Raw genomic sequence first — 26,001 nt, 5'->3', positions numbered from 1 at the left:
GTGGTTGGACAATTACTTTGACCAGTCTTTTCTTTACTTGCAACCAGTGGTGGTTGAGGCTTATCTTAACCAGCCGAATTTCAGGGTGGCCAGTTTTATAGCGTTTCGTCCCAGGGCTCAGAGGTAGTTAGCGTGTAGCAGCGTGTATAGCAGCAGTGATCAGGAACCAATTGTGTCGTACGTGTAAATAGCATGTGGGGAACGACCAGGGGGTTGCGGGAGGTAAAGGAAAGAATGGGTGAGCGTACGGAACGTGGCAAAATACATTCTTTATACCACATCCAAAGAGAGAGTAGAGAAGGTGAAACTAAGGCCTGCCAAAGGCAACGCAGAGTGTAGAGAACCATTCCAGAGCGTATGACGTGAAGGGAACATGAGGTGCGTGTGGGCCTCCGCGGGAGAAGAATGGGTGGTCATGTGGAAACCTATCATAAAGACTGGGAGAACAGTGATCTGTTTCCCAACAAACGTGTGCCTTTAACTGACATTGGGCATCTTACCCTCGAATCAGAAGAGTTATTTTGTGTCGGGCGACATGAATTAAAACCATGTGGTAGAAGAAGAAGAAGGAAAAAGGCAGGCAGGCTGCATTAGAACGTTGGACACCTTAATACTTAGGCGATGTCTCTTTCTCATCATCTGGACACCTCGGGGTTCTGAACCAAACAGTGTTGAAAAAGCATTACTGAAATGAGACTCCGTATCTGAATCATCACCATCTCCCGGTTGCCAGACTCGTGTCTGCCGTTTCTTTGCCTTGGCCGCGTGGGCTGTCGGATGGTCCGAATTATCGTGCCGTACCAGTCTGCAAGAGTTGACGCGGTGCCAAAGAGGGGCTTGTTTGCCGTGAGGCGTAGGGGTGGTGGGATTGGAGGACAAGTTACTGTGGTCGGGTGGTGGATGAGGCAGTGGCTCGGAGAGGGCATATAGGTGGTCAAAGATATCGAAGTCCAGGTTCCGGGGGCTGGGGTGACTGGTGGCAGAGAGATCGCACCAGTGTTCAGGGATAGTAATCAAATCCAGGAGACTCTCGCTGTCGTTGGAGTCAAGTGCAAGGTGAAACCGGTCTGTGGGCGTAGACCAGGGATAAATGCCGTCACGGCTGGGGGAGGGTTGGCGTAGGGGTCGGACTAGGTTGCCGATGGGTGGGGCGTAATCATCTCCTATTGCCAGAGAGATGTGTTGGGAGTGGCTACATTGTGAACTGTAGACTTTTGAGTTGGTTGATGTGGAACCAACCAGTTTTACCGGTGGGGTACTTTGTCTTGTACACGGAGGGCTCACTTTGTCGGAAATGCAGTAGTCCTGTGTCATGTGAGAGTACCTTTAAGAAATGGGTGTTTTAAGAAATGTACCTTTACGAAATGGGTGTTTATCAGTGATGTCAGAGTGTGGGTGGAGCTGGGCCGTCTGTCAGCTTTTTACTTTTGTTTTAGGCTGTTTGCTGCAGGGTGTGTTTTAGTTTTGTTTTCTGTGTTGGAGCTGAAGCCAGACAAAGCAGGTGTACTGCTGTTCTCTCTGCCATGAAAAGACTATCTCTTGATCATTTGGTGAATTCAGAATTATAAATGTTCTCAGTAGTGAATGTAAACCTAATGTGCTTTTTTAAAAAGGTGTTTCTTTTGTCTTCTGGATGTTGTTTGGGAAGTCGTTAAGGATTACTTAGTGTTTTCTTTGGGGGTTGTGTTTGAATTGATGGTTGCTGAGATGTTCACTGTATGTTTTAAAAAGGTTAACTTGAGTTTATAGAATAAACATTGTTTTGCTTTAAAAAATACTTTTCGATTTCTGCTGTACCACACCTGTAGAGTGGGCCGTGTGCTTCCCATACCACAATCTATTAAAAGTTGTGGGTCAGGTAAACCCCATAATACACTTTGGGGTTCTGGTTCATAACACATGCAAATTTGGAGGAGAGGAAAGAACAGGGGCTGTAAAGTGAAACCATTACTTGCTGACCGATTGTGTACTCTACGGGGTTGACGGTTTTGTCTAAGCAGGCTTTACTCTGCTTCTTTCTAGCGCCTAATTGGACAGCTGCAGCGAGTTGTGCCACTTTAATGTTATCTGCAACCTGTTGGACTGCTTTTTCGTGGGTGAGGGTGGTTACTGTAGGGCTTGCCAGATCGAGGCCTAATAAATATTCAGTACCCTTCATGGGCCGTCGGTCATGAGAGTGAGGGGGGTGAAACCTGTGGAACTGGAAACGGTGTTCCGAATAAATATGAGAACAAATGGGAGGACTGTGTCCCACATGGTATTGTTCTGTTGCACCATCTTTCTAATGGTTGCTTTTCAAGTTCGATTCATTCTCTCGACAATGCCACTGGATTGGGGGTGATATGCTATATGGATTTTCTGCTATGGCTGCGAGTTCTGCTGCTTGTGAACCTAGGTGGCCGGGCAATATTAAAGAGATCTCTTCTAGTGGGCGTCCCTGCGCGTCTTCCACGTAAATTCCACAACCAGTAATTCTAACTCCATTTTCGATCGTGGATGAACCGTCTACATAAATTTTTTTAGTATCCCCTGTGGTTTGTGAATTCTGTGTCTTACTGCCTGCTCGTGGGTGTAGTGACTTTGGGATAAAGGGTCCTGTGTGGTGTTGGGCCGCTATGATCTGGCACTCGTGGGGTCCCTGCATATTGCAGATTATCAGACAGAAATGTGTGGGTTTTGGTGCGTTTTACCGTAATGTCCCTGCCTTGTAACAGTAGTGTCCAGCGAGCTGCTCTGATTTGGCTGACTGAACTGTCCTTTTATCTACCGTCTAGTAATAGTTGCGTGGGGGTGTGCTCGGTCAAGATCGTGACTGGGTTGAGGCCTGTGATGTACACAAAGTACTGTACTGCCCAAAAAACTGCCATGATGTGGAGATGCCGGCGTTGGACTGGGGTGAGCACAGTAAGAAGTCTTACAACACCAGGTTAAAGTCCAACAGGTTTGTTTCAAACACGAGCTTTCGGAGCACGGCTCCTTCTTCAGGTGAACGCAAAAAACTGCAAGCAAGTGCTGTTCGCCGGCTGAGAATCCTTGCTCTACGGGGTCTAATACTTTTGTGGCATAGGCAATGGGTCCTAAGTGATCGTGTTGTTCTTGCAGGAGCACGGCTGATAGGGTTCGGTTGGTGGTTGCGACTTCTATGGCATAGGGCAAATCTGGGTCTGGAACTTGTAAAGCGGGGGCTGTGCCTAGGGGGTAAATCATCAATGGCGTCTGTGTGCTGCGGAAGCCATTCCCATGGGGCATTCTTTTTAAGGAGCTCTGAGAGTGGGGCTGCTTTGGTGGCAAACCCATCTATATAATTTCTGCAATATCCTACTGAACCTAGGAATGAACGGAGTGCAGTGACATTTTGGGGCAGGGGCAATTTAACGATGGATTCGAACCGTTTTTGCTCAATTTTTCTCTTCCCGTGGGTAATGATGGTGCCTAAAAAAAGAACCTTTTCCTTTAAAAGCTGTAAGAAGTCTTACAACACCAGGTTAAAGTCCAACAGGTTTGTTTCAAACACGCGCTTTCAGAGCGCAGCTCCTTCCTCAGGTGAATGGAGAGGTATGATCCAGAAACAAAGTCAGAGGTGCCGGACAATGCTTGGAATGCGAGCATTTGCAGGTAATCAAATCATTACAGATCCAGAGAGAGGGATAATCACAGGTTAAAGAGGTGTGAATTGTCTCAAGCCAGAACAGTTGGTGGAATTTTGCAAGTCCAGGCCAGATGGTGGGGGGTGGATGTAATGCGACATGAATCCAAGATCCCGGTTGAGGCCGCACTCATGCGTGCGGAACTTAGCTATAAGTTTTTGCTCGGCAATTCTGCATTGTCGCCTGTCCTGAAGGCTGCCTTGGAGAACGCTTACCCGGAGATCAGCAGCTGAATGCCCTTGACTGCTGAAGTGTTCCCCGACTGGAAGGGAACATTCCTGCCTGGTGGTTGTCGCACGGTGCCCGTTCATTCGTTGTCGCAGTGTCTGCATGGTCTCGCCAATGTACCACGCTTCGGGGCATCCTTTCCTGCAGCGCATGAGGTAGACTACATTGGTCGAGTCGCACGAGTATGTGCCGCGTACCTGGTGGGTCGTGTTTCCACGTGTGTCTGGTCAACTGTATGTGTCTGTAACTGCTAGTCTGCCTGATTTGTCCCAATGTGTGTCACAGACCCAAGTTGTGGAGTCCGAATACCGTCAATCTGGGGAGTTGAACGCCAAGTCGTCTGAACGGGCGCTAACATTATGCATGGGCCTAACATTGTTCCTAGGTGGGGGATTTGGTTGTTGGTATCGTTGATGGTTCGGGGGGGTTTTGTCTGCAATCGTGGGCATAATGTCCTACGTGGCCACAATTGTAACAACCTCATGGTGCCTGTGCTCTGGGGTGCTGACCCTCGTGTCTACCCTCGTTTATCCGTGCTGGGTCCTGGCTAGTCCTAATTAGGTGCATGTTTGCTTCTATGGCGCCCTGATCTGTTTGTCGATGTAGGGTTTGTTCCCACGCTCCAGAAAGTCGTTTAAGTACGCAAACCTCATTGTATGTGTGGTCTGCGGGGTCGTAGTTTACAGAAGCCTTTTGTGGCATGCGAGACTAGGGTGCAGGACCATTTAGTGGTGTCGTCCTCATTTAGGTGTGCGCAGTTCAATTATCCGTAGACTGCCATGAAATTAATCCATAGACAACCAGCAAACGCGGTCGGGTGTTCTCCCTTCTTTTGCCTGCAGTGATTTAAACCCTCGACTGGATCTCCTTTGTTATACCCGATGTCATCTAATATGGCTGTTTTCATTTCCTGTAGGGTTCCTCCTGCTCCATTTTGGTGTTCTGGCAAAGCTGATCTTACGGACTGGCTAAGGCGCATACCTATTAGCTTTACTTCCTCCCTCTCATCAAGGCCGTACATAACTTTTTGTTGGCGCACCTCCTCAAAGAAGCTGTGCTGGTCTGCGGTGGGCTGGAATGGACTAATTTTCATGCAAGCTTCTCTTAATTGGATTATGGATAGTGGGGTGGTGTAAACAATATCAGGCTCCTCGTGATCTGATGACCTGCGTTGTATGGTAACCGGATTCATGGTGGTCGAATTGTGATTGGGGGTGTGTGATGCCTGTGCAGTCCGTGCTGTGGATGCTTTTCTTTTTGGGGCGTGGGGTGTTCGATTTTGATTTCCAGTGTCCTCTACGTATTTTTGGGCGCTTTCGTTTAACTCTTGCCAATTGGGAGTATCTTCCTCATCTAAATCCTGCCCGAAAGTGTACCTGAAGCCATTCTGTACTGAGGGTAGCGACTGTAACTTTTCGGCATTTAGCATTTTCAACGGTACTCTGCCTCTCTTCCTTAGTGGAGTTGTGGAGCACTCTCAAAGCTGCTTTTAAATCTGCGCATTTGCTAGTTAGCTGGGCGACCTGTTGTTCTGTTTCCTCTCTTACCAGGACTGCGCGCTGTGTATCTTGGTAGGCTTTATCATACTGGGTCTGGAAGCTACTAAGGTGAACTAGACAAGATTGATCTAGACAGGATTGATTTCCTTATCCTTAGCTGCTAACTGTTCCCGGAGTTGCTCAATTATCTTCTCGCTTTCGTTACTGTTTCCCTCGTTCTTTTCTTCCTTCTCAATTAACTGCTTACGGAGCGTCTTCATGACCTCCTCTGTGCCTCGCAACTGTGCCAAACAGGACACTATTGCCATCGGCTTTCTGACTTTCCCTACATTTTTCTTGTGGACCTCGCTTAGGTTCTCCCAAGTCTGCCCTATCTTTCCTGGATCTGACTCATCTTCAACGCAAAAATTCAACCAAAGAGGCAGACATTCCCCTTTTAAGTATTTCCTTAACTCTTCCTTCCATATGGGGCATTGCTCTGCTCTGTTGGTCACTGCGACCTCGGGTTCCTGTGGATTCTTCAACCTTTCCATTGCTTTAGTGGCCATTACTTCTCGTATCTCTCTACTTTTAATTTGGGACAGGTGAATAAGGCGGCGATTTGAACAGCGGGTTTGGCTTAAGCTATTTTCCGGCTCACAATACCTCGATAGTTGTACACAATTCTAACGGGTTTACCGTACTCTTCCTGTTAGGTACGCATGCGGTTTAGTACACACTCGATATGGGACTTGCACTTGTGGTTCTTTCTCTTTCTCGCAATTGGATTCAAAATTTGTGTGTTCTCTCGGAGTGACAAAGTCACTTCTAATCGAGTCCCATCAGAGGTCGCCAGTAATGTTGCTGTTTTTGCCCCAACAGCATCGCCAATACTGTTGGTATTTTTATTTATCTCTGTGAACCACAAGCCTTTCCCTTATATCGATCAAATGACCACACAACCAGTTAGTTAGTTCAAAAGATGGTTTATTTACATACACAAGAGTGATCTCAACATGCAAATACAATATCTACTACGAGTTAAACTGCACCTACCAGCTACAATAACCTATATTTAACTTCAGGGCGACGGGCACTGTGTAAATGAATAAAAGCCTTTATCTGGATTTCACTTGGCTGGTTCGAAGGAAGTGGCTCTGTCTCTGCTGGGCTCATCCGTCAGGTAGCGATCGTTGGCCTTGAACTTTGCTGGATGTTCCTGCTGCAATTGGGTTGGCAGAGGCCAGATCCAAAAGAGACAGAACACATGGCTGCGCCCTCTTTTCTCCCTCTGGGATTTCGCGCTTTTTGGGGTGGTCCTTAACCCTGGACCCAATAGTTCGACAGGGCTCTGATCACTCTCTTCGATTTCAGCCAATAAAGGGGCGGGTGCCTTGGTAGCTGGACTGGTTCTTAGCGGTCATTGAGCTTGGCAGTTGTGCTTTCTGAGTAAGGGGAGTGGCGCCGATCGGTCTGTGGCTGTACCGGTTGCTTGATTGGGGTTCTATTGTCCTGGGAAAATAGGCCATTAAAATGCAAACGAGCAGGGGTTTCGGTCGGGTTACCTGTGTTTTAGATCAGGCATTGTCAAACTCGGGGGCGGGACCCACGGGTGGGTCACGGGCAGGTGTCGGTAGGGTCGCGGAGCCATCCGTCGCGGCGCTCCCGATCGCGCAAATCTGCGCACAACAGCTGGTTTTTAATAATGCCGACTGCGAGCGGCCTTCAAAATGGCCAGGAACAGATTAAAAACAAATTCGGCTGCATTGAGCATGCGTGCGCGATCATCATTACGCCTGCGCAAAACCATGCGCATGCGCACCGATGATCATCCGCATGCGCAGTGCGGCCGCATTTTTTTTATATGGTCGCAGCCTTTTCTTTTCAAGTTCGGGGGCCAAAGGGACAAATGGACCATTGGGGCCAAAGGGATCCAAAACCGTTTCCTCCATTTTTGTCAGCAATAAACAAGGTAAGAGAAAATAGTGGGTCCCGAAGGTCGGCCGGGTTGGGTCCCAAAGGTCGGCCGGGTTGGGTCCCGAAGGTCGGCCGGATTGGGTCCCGAAGGTTGGCTGGTTGGTAAAAATGGGTCCCCGGAAAAAAAGTTTGAAAAACACTGTTTTAGATACAGAGGCCTTGTATCTGAGTCTTGGGTTGGCCATAATTTCCATGGTCCTTTGCAGGTGGCCATCTTAGATGGCTGCACACTTGATTGACAGCAGCGACCCAGAGACCGCCCAGAAAAGGGGCAGGGAAAACCCAAGCTGGTTAAAAGGCAACGCAGGCCTGCACTCTTTCTATCTTGGATTGGTCTTTCGCCTGATCTCCGACAGCAGCACAGCTACCAACATCAGCCAAGTTCAAGGACCCGCGACATCCATCGAAGGACAAAAACTGAAAGCAGACGACCTACAAGAACTCCAGCCGCCAGAAGTTAGGAAACAGATAAGGCCGTATCTACTCTATATCTGCCGATCACCTGGAAGTTAAGTTAAGGTCGTTTAAGTGAGTTATTGAGTCCCAGTGTGCATGAACGTGGGATTACTTAAGTAAATAACCTTGTATCTAATAAATAAACTCAGATTCAACTAAAATACTTGTGTGATTATTTGTCCACCGTAAGGGTTAAAACACACGCTGTGGTTATAAAAGAGCAACATAAGTAGCAACCATAGTAGACAGACATCACCAATATGCAAATGGGTAAAATTTCTCAAAGATGCAGGAATATTTCTGAGAGAAATCTTGGAGTGTGTTTTGAGGGAAAATTGGCCTTTCTTGCCCAAATAGGTGTATTTTTAGCACCCCACTACCCCTTCGATCATTAACCTCCTTTTCAAGGCTGAAGAGTCTGATGTTCTCAAACCTTCTTCAGATGGCCTTCGTCTACTCCCAAGGCTTTTATTTTTCCCTGTGGTTCAATTACCAAAACTGAACTTTTTTCGAGGTGCAACCTGATCGAATACTGTACCGCTTTGACATGATGGACTTGGTAGTAAGGGTATGTCACCACTGCATTGCACTGCACTACATTCTATTTCATCAATATAAAGAGTTAACAATTTTCAGGATGAAGTATGGACTACACAACAATTACTCTGTTTGATCCCTCATCTGCAAAACATTCAGAGTCTGCAATTCCTTTCACAACTCTTGGTATGCTCCCTATTCCTGCTCCCTCAAATACAGGGGCACAAGAATGTCACAAAACTGACTTGAGCATTCCATGTTGGACATGACGCGACTATAGGAAGCTCAACACACCATTGGTGTCTGCCATCATAATCAGACACTATTCTATCATTACGCTGCTGGGTAAAAATAACCCCAACCGCTTTTCACCCGAACTCTGTAAATCTCATTCTTTTCTCCCTTCCATCTGCATCTCTAATGCCAAAGGGTAAGAGCTAATGGATTCTTTGTGACTGTGATAGAGCCCACCCTGAAGCTGCCTGTTCCTATGATTCTGGCCTTTTTCTTGTCCTCACAATCTTTCTCTTCTTTTGCCCAATCAAAGGTGGTCATGCCTTCAGCTACTTTAGTACTACAGTCTGGTATTTCCTCCCCCAAACCCCTGCTTCTCTGTATCCCATCCATGGGGCTGGTTTAGCACATGGCTAAATCGCTGGCTTTGAAAGCAGGCCAGCAGCAAGGTTCAATTCCCGTACCAGCCTCCCCGAACAGGCGCCGGAATGTGGGGACTAGGGGCTTTTCACAGTAACTTCATTTGAGGCCTACTTGTGACAATAAGTGATTTTCATTTCATTTCATTCTTAAGACGGACTGTAAATCTATATCTTTGTCCACTTAGTAACTCTTATTTTTTTTCTCTTGCCATCTATTCTTCACCATGCCTCTGTCATGTGCTTTACTATGTTAAGGTTTTCATCATTGTCAGGTCAACCATCCACAGGCTAGCATCTGAGCTCTTCCCTGGCTTGTTTAATGTGTTTGTACTAGTATACTGTAGGATACTAGTGTTCACATTATGATATATTTGCTATGTTTGAATTGTGTAGGACTGGAGATTTGGAAATAGTTGTTCTTAGTTGTCTCGTTGGTGTTAAATCCGGAATCACAGTACCAAAGTCTGTTAGTATCAACAAAGGTATAGACATTCATTTGATCATAGATTTAAACCTTGTATGCAGCCCCCAAGATACCATGATATATCTGTGTGACCCATAACAATGGACAACTTTGGCACCCCTGATGTGGAAGATTTACATTCAAGCCAATTCATTTGTTCTGTGAAACTCTTTCATCCCTTAGAATGCTCCAAATGCTAGTAACCACAAGTGACAGAAATCCAACCACCAACTACAGTTCACTAGTTTTATGCCACTCACAATACACTCCCCAGACACAGCTCAGGTTTGCAAAGACTGAACCAAGTGTTCACATTCAATTGAACAAAGTGCAAAAATGTCACACTTAAAGTTAGACTTTACTGGAATCCTAGTGACTGCAACAATGTTGGCATTGAAGAAAAGAAATCTGTTTGAAAATTAAGTTTTATTGTGGGTCCTCTATAATCATCATCCTGGAACAGCTCAGTATGTGCTGATATAAATAATGGACTGAAATAGTTTTCTTTTCTTTCACAGATAGCAGTAAGCTGCTGAAGGACCAGCCGTCCTGTTATGGTACAGTCCGGCACACCGGAGCCATCATCTCTATGGTAATGTATTGTGGTGAGGCTAAGAAGAATTAAATTGAGTGTCCGGTATTCAATTTTTAAAATTCATTCATCGGATGTAAGCTTTGCTAGCTAGGCCAGTGTTTATTGTCCATCCCTAATTGACCTTGAGAAGGTGGTGGTGAGTTGCCTTCTTGGAGCCGCTATAGTCCATATCATGTAAGTACATCCACAGTGTTTTTAGCGAGGCAGTTTCAGGATTTTGACCATGCAACAGTGAAGGAACGGTGATATATTTCCAAGTCAGAATGGTGAGTGACTTGTCGGGGAACTTCCATGTGTTGGTGTTTCCATGTTACGGCTGCTCTGTCCTTCTGGTTGGTAGTGGTTGTGGGTTTGGAAGGTGCTATTTAAGGAGCCTGGTGAGTTCCCACAGTGCATCTTGTAGATGGGGGTGATAAAGAGCACCCTCTCTAAGCCCAGTCCCCTGCCCTATTCCGTAACCCCAACTAACCACATCTTTGGACACAAAGGGGCAATTTTAGAATGACTAGTCCACCTAACCTGCACATATTTGGACTGTGGGAGGTAACCGGTAACTGTAACCCAGGGGAAACTCAGGCAGACATGGGGAGAATGTGCAAATTCTTCACAGACAGCCAACCAAGGCTGGAATCAAACCTGGGTCTCCGGCACTGTGAGGCAGCAGTGCTAACCATTGTGCCACCCCTGAGGAACTCCTGCAATGATGTTCTAGGACTGAGATGATTAACCTCCAACAACCACAGCCATCCGCCTTTATGCTTGATATTGTGCTATTTGCGCTTATAGCGGCATGGTGACACACTGCTGCCTCACAGCGCCAGGGGCCCGGATTCAATTCTAGCTTTGGGTGACTGTCTGTGTGGAGTTTGTACATTCTATGTCTGCGTGGGTTTCCTCCGGGTGCTCCGGTTTCCTCCTACAGTCCAAAGATGTGCAGGTTAAATGGATTGGCCATGATAAATTACCCCTTAGTGTTAGGTTACAGGATTACAGGTATAAGGCGGAGTGCATCGGTGCAGGGCTGAATGGCCTCCTTCGGCACTGTAGGGATTTTAAGATATGACTACAACTAGTGAAGAGTTTTCTCCTGATTCTCAATTTTGCTAGAATTCCTTAATGTCACTCAGTCAACTGTTGCCTTGATGTCAAAGACAGTAACTCTCACCTTGCCTCTGGAGTTCAGCTATTTTGTCCTTGTTTGAACCAAGGCTGTAATGAGGTCATGAGCTGAGTGACCCTGGTGGAACCCAAACTAAGCATCATTGAGAAGATTATTGCTCGGTAAGTGCCCCTTGATAGTATTATTGATGACCCCTTCCATCACTTTATTGATGATCGAGAGTAGGGGGTGATAATTGGCTGGGTTGGATTTGTCCTGCTTCTTGTGTACAGGACATACTTGGGACAATTTTCCAAATAGCTAGGTAGACACCAATGTTGTAGCTGTACTAGAAGAGTATTCAGTACTGTTGCCATAATATTGTCAGGACCCATAGCCGTTGTAGTATCCAAGTAGTATCCAGTGCCTTTGGTTGTTTCTTGCTATCCCGTGAAGTGAATCAAATATTGGTAGCATATTTGTTTTAAAATGTTGACTGTATTTAATTCTCTCTTGGGAAGACATATAATCTTTTTTTAATGTTGCCCTTCCAGCCCCTCTTAGTTGTGCACCTGTATCTGACTGTGTGAGCATATGATCAGGGTTGCTTTTGAACTGTGTGTGTGTGTTTAAGTTCGTGAAGTGATAAAACCAGCTGAGCTGCAGCAAGTGCTTTGAAAAGAAAAGTACCCCTGTGCTTTATTTCCCTGTTAAGCGATGTATCATTAGGATTTTCAAATGTTCGATGTTAAATGTGCCAAATTATATCATGTCTTTGCAAATGGCCCTAATAGATACTGAGTGGCACAGCTAATTAACTGGAGTCCTAGGGTTTTTGCTGTAATATGAATAACTTGGTACTAATACTGACACACTGTCTGTGCAGGAGGTGACTGGATACCAGCGAGTGCAGTGGCGGGTAATTCTCTGCCATATTCTTACTGTGCTGACGGTGGGAATACTGTGGGTAATCTTTCACTGGAAGCCAATTCTGGAAGTGCTTGCCAAGTGCCATCCCTGCCACCTGCGCCAGTCTGATTGGGTTGTAATCAAGGTAAGTAATAACAAGCTTTTAACATGGAATATAGCTGACATTGTTGAAGATGCGTTAGCTTTCCTGAGGCTGCTGTTGTGATTTTTAGCCCTAAATGTCTGTCAAGGCAGCTAACCACCAATTGTTCAATTACTTGTTGAACTGTGCTTTCTATGATATTGTAGCTGATTGTCTCTCTCTCGCTCTCATGTAAATGGTTGACCTGTTATCAACACTAATGAAGTCTTGACATTGTCCTCCTACAGGATTGATTTTTATTGGATTTAGATGGAAGATAGGATGGTGAAAGCAATGTAGAAAGTTTCCAGACCTCATCCTTGCTTTCTATTTCATGTTGTGACCTCCTGTTTAACAACACACACCTGACTTGTAATGATGAGTCATTTTACTATAAGTAGATACTTGCCTGTAAATATGCTCATTTGAGTGAGTGAGCTTCTTAAAGGAGGGTCATGTTGCCACAGTTCTCTTTTAGGTTGTATACCGAACGTGCCGCTTTAAAGATTAAGGAGTAGCTAGTAAATATTTTTTGTTCTTCTAATATTTTTTGTTTGTATAGATTTCTGAAGATTATGTATTTTAATCATACAAAATCCTTATAATAGTTAGTTTTAAGATGTTTCTTTGATTTACTTCAATTGTTGGTTTCAAAAAATTACATTTGAAGAAATATGTAACGATCAGATTGACTGCAGCTTTTTGCTTAAACTGGTCTCTTGCAGGATTCATTTAACCAGCAGTTCGTAGCCAAGGTTTGGACAGAAGAGGTAGAGGATGACTGGTTAGTTATTTTACGATGACCAGAATTACTGTGCAAGTGGAATGATTAAAACTGCCCTGAACAAATGGCAGCTTTAATCTAGTGTTTATTGGATTTTTTTTTTAAGAAAATATTTTATTGAAGCATTTGGAATTTTCACAGTTATAACAATTTAACATTTCTTAAACAACCGAGCGGGCCAACACACGCAAAAAACATAAAAATAACATCCCCTACTACCCCGCCCTGCTTCCTAATTACCTGTATACAAAGTATCCTGCCCTTGTCTTACACTACCATGCCTCCCATTTCCCCCACCCCCTTTGCTGCTGAAGTTCAATTTTCCTTGAAGAAGTCGATGAACGGCTGCCACCTCCTGGCAAACCCCTGAAATTAACCTCTCAAGGCGAACTTAATCTGTTCCAGCCTGAGAAACCCTGCCATGTCACTGACCCACACTCCTGACTTTGGAGGCTCCAAGTCCCTCCATCCCAGCAAAACCTGTCTCCGGGCCACCAGGGAGGTAACGGCCAATATGTCGCCTCAGTCTCTTTTCCTCCCCCGTCCCAGAATCGCAAGCACCTCGCTTTTTCCCATATTTAGTTTGTAGCCTGAAAACTGCCCAAAGTCTTCCAGTGTCTCCATGATTCCTGCCCCCCCCCCCAACGGGTCTGTAATATAAGAAGTAAAACATTCACATAGAGCGAGACCCTATGCTCCAACCCCCCCTCTCACTATCGACGCCAGACATTTGATGACCAAGGGCTCTCTGGCCAGGGCAAACAGTAGTGGGGAGAGTGAGCATCCCTGTCTTATCCCCCTACAAAGACTAAAATATTCTGACCGGACCCGGTTGGCTCTTACATTGCCACCGGAGCCTGATATAACAACCGGACCGAATCCACAAATCCCTGCCCAAACCCAAACCTGCCTAGAATATCCCATTGGTACTTCCACTTCACCAAGTCAAAGGCCTTTTCTGCATCCATGGCTACTACCACCTCAACCGTGCGCCCCTCCGCTGGCATCATTATAACATTTAAGAGCCGTCTAATGTTGGACGTCAGGTGCCTACCTTTCACAAATACTGTCTGGTCCTCCCCGACTACCTCCGGGACACAGTCCTCTATATGTTTGGCGAGGATCTTTGCCAGCAATTTAGCGTCTACGATCAAAAGGGAGATCAACCTGTATGATCCACAACTCTCTGGGTCCTTATCCCGTTTCAAGATGCGAGAGATCAATGCCTGTGATAGCGTTGGGGGGAGCACTCCCACTTCCTTAGTCTCATTAAAGGCCTTAACCAGCAGTGGCCCCAGTAACCCAGAAAACCTTTTATAAAACTCCACTGGGTATCCATCCGGTCCCGGGGCCTTACCCGATTGCATCACCCCCAATCCGTCTATCACCTCCCCGAGCCCAATTGGGCCCCACAGGCCTTCAACCAGCTCCTCATCTACCTTCGGAAACTCTAGCACCCCATAAAAATCGCTTCATACCCTCCTCCCCGGCTGGGGGTTCCGATTTATAAAGTTGACTATAGAATTCGCGAAACACATTGTTTACCACTCCCGGGTCCACCACCACCATCCCCCTCATATCCTTTACTTTCCCAATTTCACTCACCTTCTCCCGCTTCCTCAGCTGATGTGCTAACATCCTACTAGCTTTCTCCACATATTCGTATATCGCCCCTTTTACCCTCCTTAGCTGCCCCTCTGCCCTACCTGTGGACAGGAGCCCAAATTCCATTTGAAGTCTCTGACGCTCCTTTAGGAGCTTCTCACCCGGAGACTCCGCATATCTCCTGTCCACCTGTAAGATTTCACCTACCAGCCTGTCCAACTCTTCCCGTTCAGTCTTTCCCCTGTGGGCCTGAATCGAAATAAATTCCCCCCCTGATAACCACCTTCAATGCTTCCCAAACCACCTCTGCCGCGGTCTCACCTGTGTCATTGCTCTTTATGTAGCCTCGAATGGCCTCCCTCACCCACTCACAGACCTTATCCTCCGCTAGCAGCCCTACATCTAATCTCCACTGCGGATGCTTCGTCTTTCCTGTGTTCACCCGTAGGTCTATCCAGTATGGGGCGTGATCCAACACCATGATTGCTGAATCAGCCGGTGCGAGTCCAGGTCCGGAATCTTCCCAGCACCTTCCTGACAAACGTGACAACATCCCAGTTTGGGGGGTATATATTCACCAACACCACAGCCATTCCCTCCAGCTTCCCACTGACCATAATAAATTTACCCCCCAGGTTTGCCTCTATCCTTCCCACCTCGAATGCCACCATTTTATTAACCAGAATTGACATCCCCCTTGTTTTAAAGTCCAATCCCGAATGAAACATCTGTCCAACCCATCCCTTCTTCAGCCTAACTTGGTCTCCCAGCTTCAAGTGCATCTCTTGCAACATGGCCATGTCCGCCTTCAGCTGCCTCAAGTGTGCGAACACACGGTCTCTTTTGACCGGCCAATTCAGTCCACGAACATTCCACATGACCAGCTTGGTCAGGAGCCACCCTATCCCCCCTCCCTTGTCGATCAGCCATGATCTTTCCTAGGCCAGCCCCTGGCCCATACCCTGCATCTCACCTGGCCCACCCCTCAGCAGCTACCGTCATCCACTCTCCTCCTCCAACTGGTCCCCTCCTCGTCAGCAGTTTGCCCCCCCCCCCATGTTAATCTTCAGCTCACTCTGCACTTTGCTTCCGAGAACTAGCCCTCCCAGCTAGCCTGCCAGCTCCCGCCCCAGGCGCCTAGCATCTGACCACCTGCTGGTTCCCCCCACCCCCACTCGTAGTATTGGTTCCAGAACAATTGCAAAAAGCACAAAAAAACAAACAAAGAATCCCTCCCAAGGTCCAAGCATAAAGGCCCACCCCTCCTCCCTTAACAAAACCGTATATAGTCAAACACCTTCAAACAGAGCCTGATGGAACAGACCGAGGTAAAAAAAGAAAAATACATGCAGAATCTCAAACAACTTTTTGAACATCGGAAAGTAAATTAGAGAGTGGAAAGACTTTGGTTTTTACAAGTAAAATGTCGCTTCTAACTCAGTTCTCCGCAGTCAAGGTTCAAGATCTTCGTTTTCCCATCAAGTTATTGTCCTTCATTAAGTCTGCCATCTCCAGCGAGCCAAAGTACAGCTCTCGATCCTCATAGGTCACCCTTAGATGGGCCGGGTAAAGAAGTCCAAACTTTATTTGCTTCTCATACAGGGCCGCCTTTACTTTATTAAAACCCGCCCTCCTCTTTGCGAGTTCTGTTCCCAAGTCCTGGTACACCCGGATCTCAGCATCTTCCCATGTGCATCGTTTCCTGGCCCATCTCATGATGCGTTCCTTATCTAGGAACCTATGCAGTCGTACCACCATCGCCCTCGGGGGCTCATGCCCCTGGGGCTTATGTATAAGCGCCCTATGGGCCTGGTCCACCTCCAATGGCTTGGGGACACACCTCCCCTATCAGCTTCTGCAGCATCTTCCCCACATACACACCAGCACCCGATCCTTCCTTCCCCTCAGGCAGACCAATGGTCCGGATATTCTGTCTCTGGAATGGTTCTCCAGGTCCTCCACTTTCTCCAGCAGTCGTTTCTGTTGGTCCTAGAGCATCCCGATATCCTCTGCCATCGTAGTGGACTGCTCCTCTCGTTCTGCCGCCAGCTCCTCCAGCCTCTGGATCGCCTGCCCTGGGTCGTCAATCTCTCCTCCACACGGTCGACCACAGTCCTAATCGAGTCCACTGCCCGGGCCAGGTCCTCCGCACACTCCTTGCGATGTTGAGTGAACTTCTCAGTCAAGAAGGTCCCAAATGGTCCGTTGACCATTAAGCTGGCGAGGTCAGACCCAGCGTCCCTGCCATTGCCTCCTTCGAACTCTGGTCTTGGCTTCCAACCCACTTTTGATTTCTCCTGTTTTGATTTTTCCCCGGGCACAGCTCCATAAAGTATGGTCACCTCCTTCTCTTCTTGCTTTTACACCTTTACTTTTGAAAAATTCCTGTGGAAATCCAGCTTAAAATCCACCAAGAGCGGGAGCTGTCAATTGTGCGACCTTTTGAAATGTGCGCCACCGAAAGTCGCCATTTATTGGATTATTGAGATTGTTACACATTAGATGTACATATACCAAGCCCGGTAGCTGGCCCCGGCCGGGCTAACAGCAGGGGTACCATAATTGGTATCAATGATTTGAGTTGTCAAGAGGGATTTGGCTATGTATTGACCCCTGCTGGGAAGTACACAAAGCAAATGAGGATCGAATCAGACTCTGCTTTAGTGCTCGCCACAGTTGTTTTTTTAGGAAACATTTTATTGAGGCATTTGTAATTTTAACATTTAACATTCTAAATAACAGAGCGGTCCAACCCACACATAAACCCCACAGTAACATACCCCATGCTTGTCACAGTTAAATAGCCCATTCACATTCGCTGCTTAGCCTCAAAAATGAAGAGCAGCTACTTGGGGGTGGGGGTTACTGGGGTCAGCTGGCAACTGTGGAAACCCATCCTAGCAAGAATACAGGAACTAAACATCCTGTAATTTTCCACTGCCAGAATGAGAGAAATTACAGATTATGTTGTCCCTGTTTGCTGAAGGTTATCTATGCAGAATCAAATCCTGTTCTCACCCCACCTTTGTTTCAGCAAAAGATTTAGCTGTTCTCTCCCCATCACCACCACCTCGCTGCATGCTCTAATTGTAGTATCTGCTCCCTACCTTGGCAGACATCCACTGTGCTAGAACTACCCTGACCTCTGCCTCTAGTTTTTAAACAACCAGCTGAACTAGAAGGGTAAACCTTATTAATCTTTGGTGGGTGATCTTCAGGAACTAGGACAATTAGCTAAAATTGGGCAGCACAGTTGCTTCACAGATCCAGGGTCCCAGGTTTGATTCCCAGCTTGGGTCATTGTCTGCGGAGTCTGCACATTCTCCCTGTGTCTGCGTGGGTTTCCTCCGGGTGCTCCAGTTTCCTCCCACAGTCCAAAGATGTGCAGGTTAGGTGGATTGGCTATGCTAAATTGCCCTTAATGTCCAAAAAGGTTAGGTGGGGTTACTGGGTAACGGGGATAGGTTGGAAATGTGGGCTTAAGTGGGGCGCTGTCTCCAAGGGCTGATGCAGACTCGATGGGCCAAATGGCCTCCTTCTGCACTGTAAATTCTATGAATTGGCTTTGATCCTGCCTTGGTCAAAGAACAATGATGGAATTAATGGATAGGTCAATGGTCCAATCCTATGCTTCACATGAAGGAGGATGGCGTAAATGCATGAGGGACAAAATACTGTAATATTTTGAACATTGGAATACTGCTGCTGAAACCTGTCTCGATCTACTTAACCATTACAAGTTATCAGAATGTGTGGCATGCCACCCAGTTCTCTCTTTAATGCTCTTGCTTTTCTGTGTCTCTTTTTTAAAAGTTTTACTCACCCAGTTGAACCTCATGTTGATGATAACCGAATTAATTTAGCCATAGGAGTGCTTGAAGACGATTGGAAGGACACTATTCAACTTCAGAAACAGGAGGAGGTAGGGGATTAGATACTATGACGCCCATATGTGTTATATAAATAGCTTAATATGTATAACAGAGGTAGAATTGTTAAGTGATATGAGTTTGGGCTATCTTTTCCCAATAAACTGCGGTCCAAAATATAAAGCATTTAAATGGCAGTCTCATTTGGAAAAGAGTGGGAAATGGGGGAAAAAAATGTCACACTGGTGTAGCAGTGGAAAAGCTTCTGAAGTTGAGAGTGAAGCATTTCTTTAAATTAGTTCATAGCATGTGGAGGCTGATGGCTATGTCAGCATTTATTGTCCGTCCCTGGTTTCACTTGAGAAGGTGGTGGTGGCCAGGTTTCTTGAACCACTGTAGTCCATGTGATGGAAATCCTCCTCCAGTGCTGTTTGACAGGTTTTCAAGACCTTGATTCAGCATCAGTGAAAACTGATGATATAGGTCCAAGCCAGGTTAGTTGGGAGTTTTTGGAAATGGCTTTCCCCATCTAACTGCAGCCATTGTCCTCTGCATGGTACCGGATTTGGCAGTTGTTGTCAAAGAAACCTTTGCCAGTGTATATGGTACATATTGCAGTCACGGTGCATTGGTGTTGGAGGGAGTGAATATTTAGCGTGGTATATGGGGTGCCGACCAAACAGACTTGCTTTGTTTTCAAGAGTTGAGCTGTTTGAGTATTGGAGTTGCATTCATCCAGGCAATGGAGAGCTTTCCATCACATACCTAACTTGCACCTTGGTGGGGAGGCTACGGGAATCGGGGTGAATCACTTGTTGCATGGTATTCAGTCTCTGACCTGTTCTTGCAGCTTCAGTATGTGCTGGTGCAGTTAAGTTACTAGCTTAATGCTGAATCGCAGGTGCTGATAGTGGGAGATTCAACACCAGCATATTGTTGGGTAAGAGTTTTGGAAATCCAAGTGCACTGTGTTTACAGGTTCCCTGTTATCCACTTTGCTTGTTGCTTCCTCCGAGCTCTGATAAATCAGTAAAACATGATTTCCCTTTCACAATCATGTTGATTTTGTCTGATCCCTAAGCATCTAGGTATCCTGCTATAACCTCCATAATAGAGTCTAGCAATTTCTCTAGTAGAGATGTTAGGCTAACTGACTTATGGTTCCCTACTTTATATCTCACTCCTTTCTTGAATAAAGGTGGTACATTAACTATTTTCCAATCCACTGCAACCCTTCTTGAAACTGAGGAATTTTGGAAGATTATAACCAATGCCTCTACTATCTCTGCAGCCTCTTCTTTTAAGACCCGAATGTGCAGGCTGTCTGGCTCTGGGGACCTGTCAGCCTTTAGGTCTAATATTTTTTCCAGCAGCTTTTCTCTGGTGATGGTGATTGTCTTAAGTTACAACCACCATTTTACGTCTTGATTTTTCTGGCCTTCTACTGCAGTCAGACACACAAAACACCTGTTCAGTTCCCCTGCCATTTCTTCGTTTTCCATGATCAGTTCCCCAGACTTGCTCTCTAGAGGAAAAATGACAGCTTTAGTCACTCTTTTCATGGAATCATAGCATTCCTACAGGGCAGAAGGAGACCATTCGGCCCATTGAATCTGCACTGATAGCTGAAAGAGCACCCTTCTGCGCAGACGGAAAGTGCAGTCTCCAAACAATTACCCAAGGCTGGAATTGAACCTGGGCCTCTGACTCTATGAGGCAACAGTGTTAACCACTGTGCCACCAAGCTGCCCTATTTCCGATTTAAACTCTTGTGGAAACTCTTACAATGTTATATATTATTGTTAGCTATCTCTCATACTCTACTTTCTTGCTCTTTAGTCGTTAAATTTTGTTGAACCCAATTAACAACTATCGTGGAAAAGATAAAATGTCCTAAGGCTGCCTTTTCTTATTATGTGTCATGACTAATTCAGATTTCAATAGTTATCACCACCTGAGCTAACCTGATACTGCTGTGATCGGAGTTTCTTGTAATTTTGTAGCAGGTTCATATTCTAATCTTTATAACACTGCTCTTTCTTTTGAAATAGAAAAATGTGATTCGTTACTACATTTTTGAGTGTTTACGCTACATTTGGATTGAGAAGAAACAAAGCTTCTGCAAACTCAGGTATGTAAACGCTTATAGAAATTCTTGGTGACTCCGCAGGTTACTCATTGGGAATCAGCCTGCTCCTCTTATGGGATTGTACTCTGAACCAGTTTGGAATAGATCCAAATAGTATGTTGGCCTTCATTGCGAGAAGTTTTGAGTACAGAAGCAGGGATGTGTTGTCGCCATTATACAGGGCCTTGGTGAGGCCATACCTAGAATATTGTGTGCAGTTTTGGTCTCCTTTTCTGAGGAAGGATGTTTTTGCTCTCGAGGGAGTGCAGCGAAGGTTTATCAGACGGATGGCGGGGCTGTCATATGAGGAGAGATTGACTAGGTTGGGATTGTTCTCGCTGGAGTTCAGAGGAATGAGGGGGGATCTCATAGAGACTTATAAAATTCTAACAGGACTGGACAGAGTAGATGCAGGGAAGATGTTCCCAATGGTGGTTGAATCCAGAACCAGGGGTCACAGTTTGAGGATTCAGGGTAAACCATTTCCGACCGGGATGAGGAAACATTTCTTCACACCAAAGAGTGGCGAGCCTGTGGAATTCATTACCACAGGAGGTAGGTTTATGCTAAAACTTTGAATATGTTCAAGAGGCGGCTAGATATAGCACTTGGGGCGAATGGGGTCAAAGGCTTTGGGGCAAAAGCAGTATTAGGCTATGTGAATTGCGCTTTCACGTATCTGATCGTCAGTCCAGAAGTAAAACACTCGAACACGTCAGTAACGAATATTCGTTTATTTACGGCCGGGACAAATCTCTAAGCAGTCGGGTAACTACCTTCGAGAAGTGCCAAAATCCCAGAATAAGGACTGTATTTTTATACATTTTACAGCTTAGGGGTGGTCCCCATAAATTCCTAGATACACCTATGATTTGGCAAGGATCCAGAACATGTACATATATGGAATTATTCTTCGAGGTCGGGAGGTTATTTTTGACATAATCATTAGCACAAGTCACTATTAATATTATACAAAGATTTTTGTATCCCATGGCCATCTGGCTTAACTCATTCCAAAGCCCATTCCTTTTACATTTCAATGTTTATTTGTTCCAACTGGTCAAACGAGCTTAATTACGCTATCTCTGCAATAAAGTAACGCTTCCCATTCATTCCATTCTTTGACTTTTTGACCTCTCTGCTTTCACAGATGCGGGTCAGAACATTAAATAGTACTAAAGCCACACTCCCCTCTTTCCATCCCATAACCTTCTGACATCTCTGCTTTCACAGATGCCGGTCAGAACACGCTCCCTTTATTTCATCCCTTGACCTGTTGACATCTCTTTCACAGAGCTTTTCAGAACTGTTATATTAACCCTATCAGCGAAGTTCCAAATGAAATCCACTTCTACATTCCCCCCTTTGATCATTCCTTGATCACATAACACTCAGGATACTTTAGACGGAAATGAGAGCGAGGCGGAGGTACTCCTCCTCTACTAGGCTCCGGCAGGATGCCACTTCCTCATATAGGTCAGGGGTATGTGGAACCAGTTTTTCTTTTTCGTCTAGGGCGGATCTCTGAAGCATCTGTGGTAATGCAGTGGCACCCAAACGGTTGCATAGGCATTTCACACCAGTAGCTATGATACAGAGCAACAAACAGATGGTAACGAAGATAATGAGCCCATGGAACAGGTAAGTGGCCCAAGAATTGGACCACATCCAGCTCCACCAGTCAGCCTGACCGGCGAGTCGCAAGCGCTGTACTCCATCTCTGATATGGGTTACCAGACGCGTGATATTCTCTGAACTGTCTGGAATATAACCCATGTAGCCGTCTGTTCGATCGAGAAAGGAACAGATATCAAGGGAACGCCTCCATGGGCATGGGTCGGGACCTGTGTACATACCCAGCAAGAGGAGACACCCACTTTCTTAGCATAGACATAGGACATAAACAGAAATGAATTCGCCGTTACATGGTGCGTTGCCCGCTTCCTTCTGGAAGGCGAGTAGGGGTGAGTAGTCCTTGATGGTAAAATTTGTACCCTGTCCTTATCAATGCACCGGTGGTTCCACCTGCATGTGTGGCGATCGTACATTAGAACCATGTACCTAATCAGGAATCGGCGCTTCTGGTCGTCGGGAGGAACGGTGGTCGGGCAGTTTCTGATAGCGGTGGTGATCCATCGGAGATCTGTCGTTGTTCCACATCGTGGGGTTCCTTCCCGGCACATGGGTGGGTGTCGGCTTCCGTACAGGCATCTCCTTCTTTCGGATGTAGCGAGAGAGAGCAGGGTGGCGAGTATTGTGACGGCGAAGAGGGGCCTCATCCTGGTACTCATGTTCCTAGGACTTAAAGGAAAAGTTTAGAACATCATGGATACTTAATTAACTTACAATGGTGCATATGTACCCATGCTCTCCGGCCCTCCACTTTTACTGCAGTGGGGGTAGTGAGTAGAACCTGTAGGGGACCCTCCCATCGCGGTTCCCAACCTTTACGTGTCCAATTTCGAATTAGGACATAATCCCCAGGGTTGATGGAGACGTCATGAGTAATGGATGGGACTTCTTCCTGGGTGGCACGAACTCGGGAGTGTAATCCTTTCAAAATTCTAGTTAGTGTTAATATATAATTAGCCATCTCGGTAGTCATGTAATGGAATTGAACATTCCGTGGAACACTGCTGTCCCAAGGCGTTCGAAAGGGTCTGCCATATAGTATTTCCGCTGGGCTTAGGCGAGTTTTTCCTGCGGGGGTGGCACATAGCTAGAAGAGTGCTAAAGGCAGGAGTTTGAGCCAAGTGGCCCCAGTGTCTGCTTGTAGTTTAGCGAGTTTAGTCTTTAGAGTCTGATTAGCCCTTTCCACCACTCCAGCGGCTTGTGGTCTGTAGGCACAATGAAACTGTTGCTTTATTCCAAGCAGAGCACAGAATTCCTTATTGATTTGACCTATGAAGTGGGGACCATTGTCAGAGCTCAGCCGGGCTGGAATTCCAAATCGCGGAACAATTTCTCGCATTAACACCTTAACTACTGTCGAGGCCTTGTTATCCGTAGTCGGGTAGGCCTCGATCCATTTGCTAAAAGTGTCCACAATGACTAACACATATTTATAGCATTGACATCTTTCCAACTCAATGTAATCCATTTGTAGGGTCTCAAATGGACCCTCAGGTAAGGGGGTTGTGCCAGGATCACAGGGGACGGCCTTACCGGGGTTGTGCTGTTGACAGATTAGGCACCGACTGCTAATTTGTTGGGCCATTTCTTGCAGTCGTGGGTGCCACCAGCTTTTTAACAATATGTCCACTGTGGCACGAGCTCCACAGTGAGTTGCAAAGTGTACACATTCGGTCACCCAGGCTGCTAATGCATCGGTCATACATGTTTGTCCTACCGGGGTGACCCACAGCTTATTTTCGATATCATATATACATTTAAGTTTTTCCACATATTTACAGCAGTTGCAGGAGCGTCCTCCTGCATTTGGATTATGTCAGCAATGGTTGGCATAGGTTTTTCAGAGGGAGACTTTTCCGGGGGGGGGGGGTTTAGTCTGCATCATCATTCTAGGCACCATTAGTTTGCCAGATTTAGAAATTTCTTTTGCCTTCTCGTCCGCTCTCCTGTTGCCCGTTTCCACCAGTCCCGTGCCTTTTGTATGCGCTGCGCATTTTATCACCGCTATCTTGTCTGGGAGCATAAGGGCCTGCAATAACTGGGTTACTAACTGCTGGTGTGAGATGGGTGTACCAGCGGAGGTTAGAAATCCTCTGTTTTTCCATCACCGTCTTGATCGATGATTGCATAGCCAGATTGTCTATCCCCCCTTTCGCCGACGGAAGAACTTCCATCGGTGAAAAAGGAACAATCTGCACTCGGGATGGGTATATCGGAGAGGTCGTCGCGAACCGAGGAGACTTCTTGCAACAGTTGCAGACAGTCATGAGTTGGGTCGAGCATGTCTGGGAGGATGCGTCAAAAAGTCAGCAGGGTTGATAGTGGTGCAGTGGGCAAACTGGACTTTCGGGTTATTAAGGAGAGCAATCTCATATTTGTTCTGACGAGCCATCGTGAGATGCTGAGTCTGTAGCTGTCCCAAAAGGGCCGTAACAGAATGGGAACTATAGACAGTGATATCTTGTTGGAGGGTAATATTAGCAGCCGATTGCAGGCTGTTGTAGATAGCTGCAAGAATTTGGGTACAGATAGGATAGCCAAGGGCTACCGGATCGAGTTTAGAGGAGTAGTATGCAACCGGGCGACAGCGGTCGCCGTGGCGTTGGGTCAGGACAGCTGTGGCGCAGTCGGCAAGGACTGTGCAATAGAGCTGAAAAGGGCGATCATATAAGGGTCGACCAAGGGCAGGGGCCTGGAGGAGTGCCTCCTTGAGGCGGTTCTGCTAGTGACTGTTTGTGATCAGCGGGCACTAGGACCCTGCGGAGCCATGCAGTGTCAATTTCAACGCAGCAGTTTCGAAACTGCCCAGCACAAATTCTTTATCTGTTTATTCTGAGACCAATGTAGTTCTGAACATACTGAGTTACTCATAATACTGATCACATTCCAGGGGCGGTGGCGGAGGTGGCTGTGGGGGCTGTGGGGGCTGTGGGGGCTGTGGAGGCTGTGGAGGCTGTGGGGGCTTTTGACGTCCCCCGCAATTGAACAGATGTTCCTCATCCCCATCGTCCCCCTCCTCCCAACCTTGCTTCGCATTGCTGACCGGCGCCGGGGTAGGAGTAGCATTCTTACGTTTCTTATATTCTTTACATTCCCTTTTTAAGACCTCTACTGTTTTAACAATTCCCCCTTTGGTGAGGCCAATACCCAATTTTGAGGCATTTGCCTGCCAGCTAGCCAGTATAGATGCATCTTTCATTAACTGACAGTATTCCCTCCACAAGGCAATTAATTTCTTTGCGGTGGGTTCTTGATAATACAGAAAAATGTGTCATTTGAAACATGAAAGTCTGGCAATATCTGGTTTAAGAGGGTACAGGGAAAGATCCCACAAAAGGTTAATAGCAGCTGCAAAGAGCAGGGTTATAAAATGCAGATTCTTGCTCACAAGCAGGTCTCAGCAGACACACAGGCTTCATGTGGTAAGCTAAAACAATGGCTCACACCTTCATGGAATGTAACTATCTCAGGAAGCATCTGAAAAGCATGGATGAGAGTTTCAATTGCATTAAGTGACGAATGTTTAAAACAGGCAAGTCTTTCAAGTCACAACCAAGTTAAATTTTAGCATACAGCTAAGAGCAAAGTTTCACACCTTAATTGAAATAAACTCTCTTAGTAAACAGCTGGAAAGAATGGAAGATGCTCAGTCGAATTTAGTGTCAATTTAAGGGGTAAAATTCTACGAACATCAAGTTAATTAAAAGAAAATTGGAGATGACCTGGCTACGAGAAACATCATTTAAGTCAAAATCAAAGGCAAAGTTATGAACTGGGGACAATTGGAAAATTAAAC

At 46.2% G+C, this 26,001-nt stretch overlaps 1 protein-coding gene across 4 annotated transcripts in view; it reads left to right on the top strand.

Annotated features, from left to right (window-relative positions):
* The window catches only part of atp13a2 (ATPase cation transporting 13A2), a 144,739-nt gene that overhangs the window by 44,095 nt on the left and 74,643 nt on the right, over positions 1–26,001 (top strand). For all 4 annotated transcript variants that reach the window (XM_038773148.1, XM_038773145.1, XM_038773149.1 and 1 more), the window contains 5 exons: positions 9,961–10,034; positions 12,023–12,190; positions 12,913–12,971; positions 18,390–18,498; positions 20,497–20,576. In XM_038773148.1, coding sequence (XP_038629076.1) covers positions 9,961–10,034; positions 12,023–12,190; positions 12,913–12,971; positions 18,390–18,498; positions 20,497–20,576 — 490 coding nt within the window. The remainder of the gene's footprint in view (positions 1–9,960; positions 10,035–12,022; positions 12,191–12,912; positions 12,972–18,389; positions 18,499–20,496; positions 20,577–26,001) is intronic.

Source organism: Scyliorhinus canicula, chromosome 16 (genome assembly GCF_902713615.1).
Source record: "Scyliorhinus canicula chromosome 16, sScyCan1.1, whole genome shotgun sequence".
In the NCBI taxonomy this organism is placed as follows: domain Eukaryota; kingdom Metazoa; phylum Chordata; class Chondrichthyes; order Carcharhiniformes; family Scyliorhinidae; genus Scyliorhinus; species Scyliorhinus canicula.
Note: the sequence above shows the minus strand (reverse complement) of the source record. Positions and strands in the feature narration are given on the sequence as shown.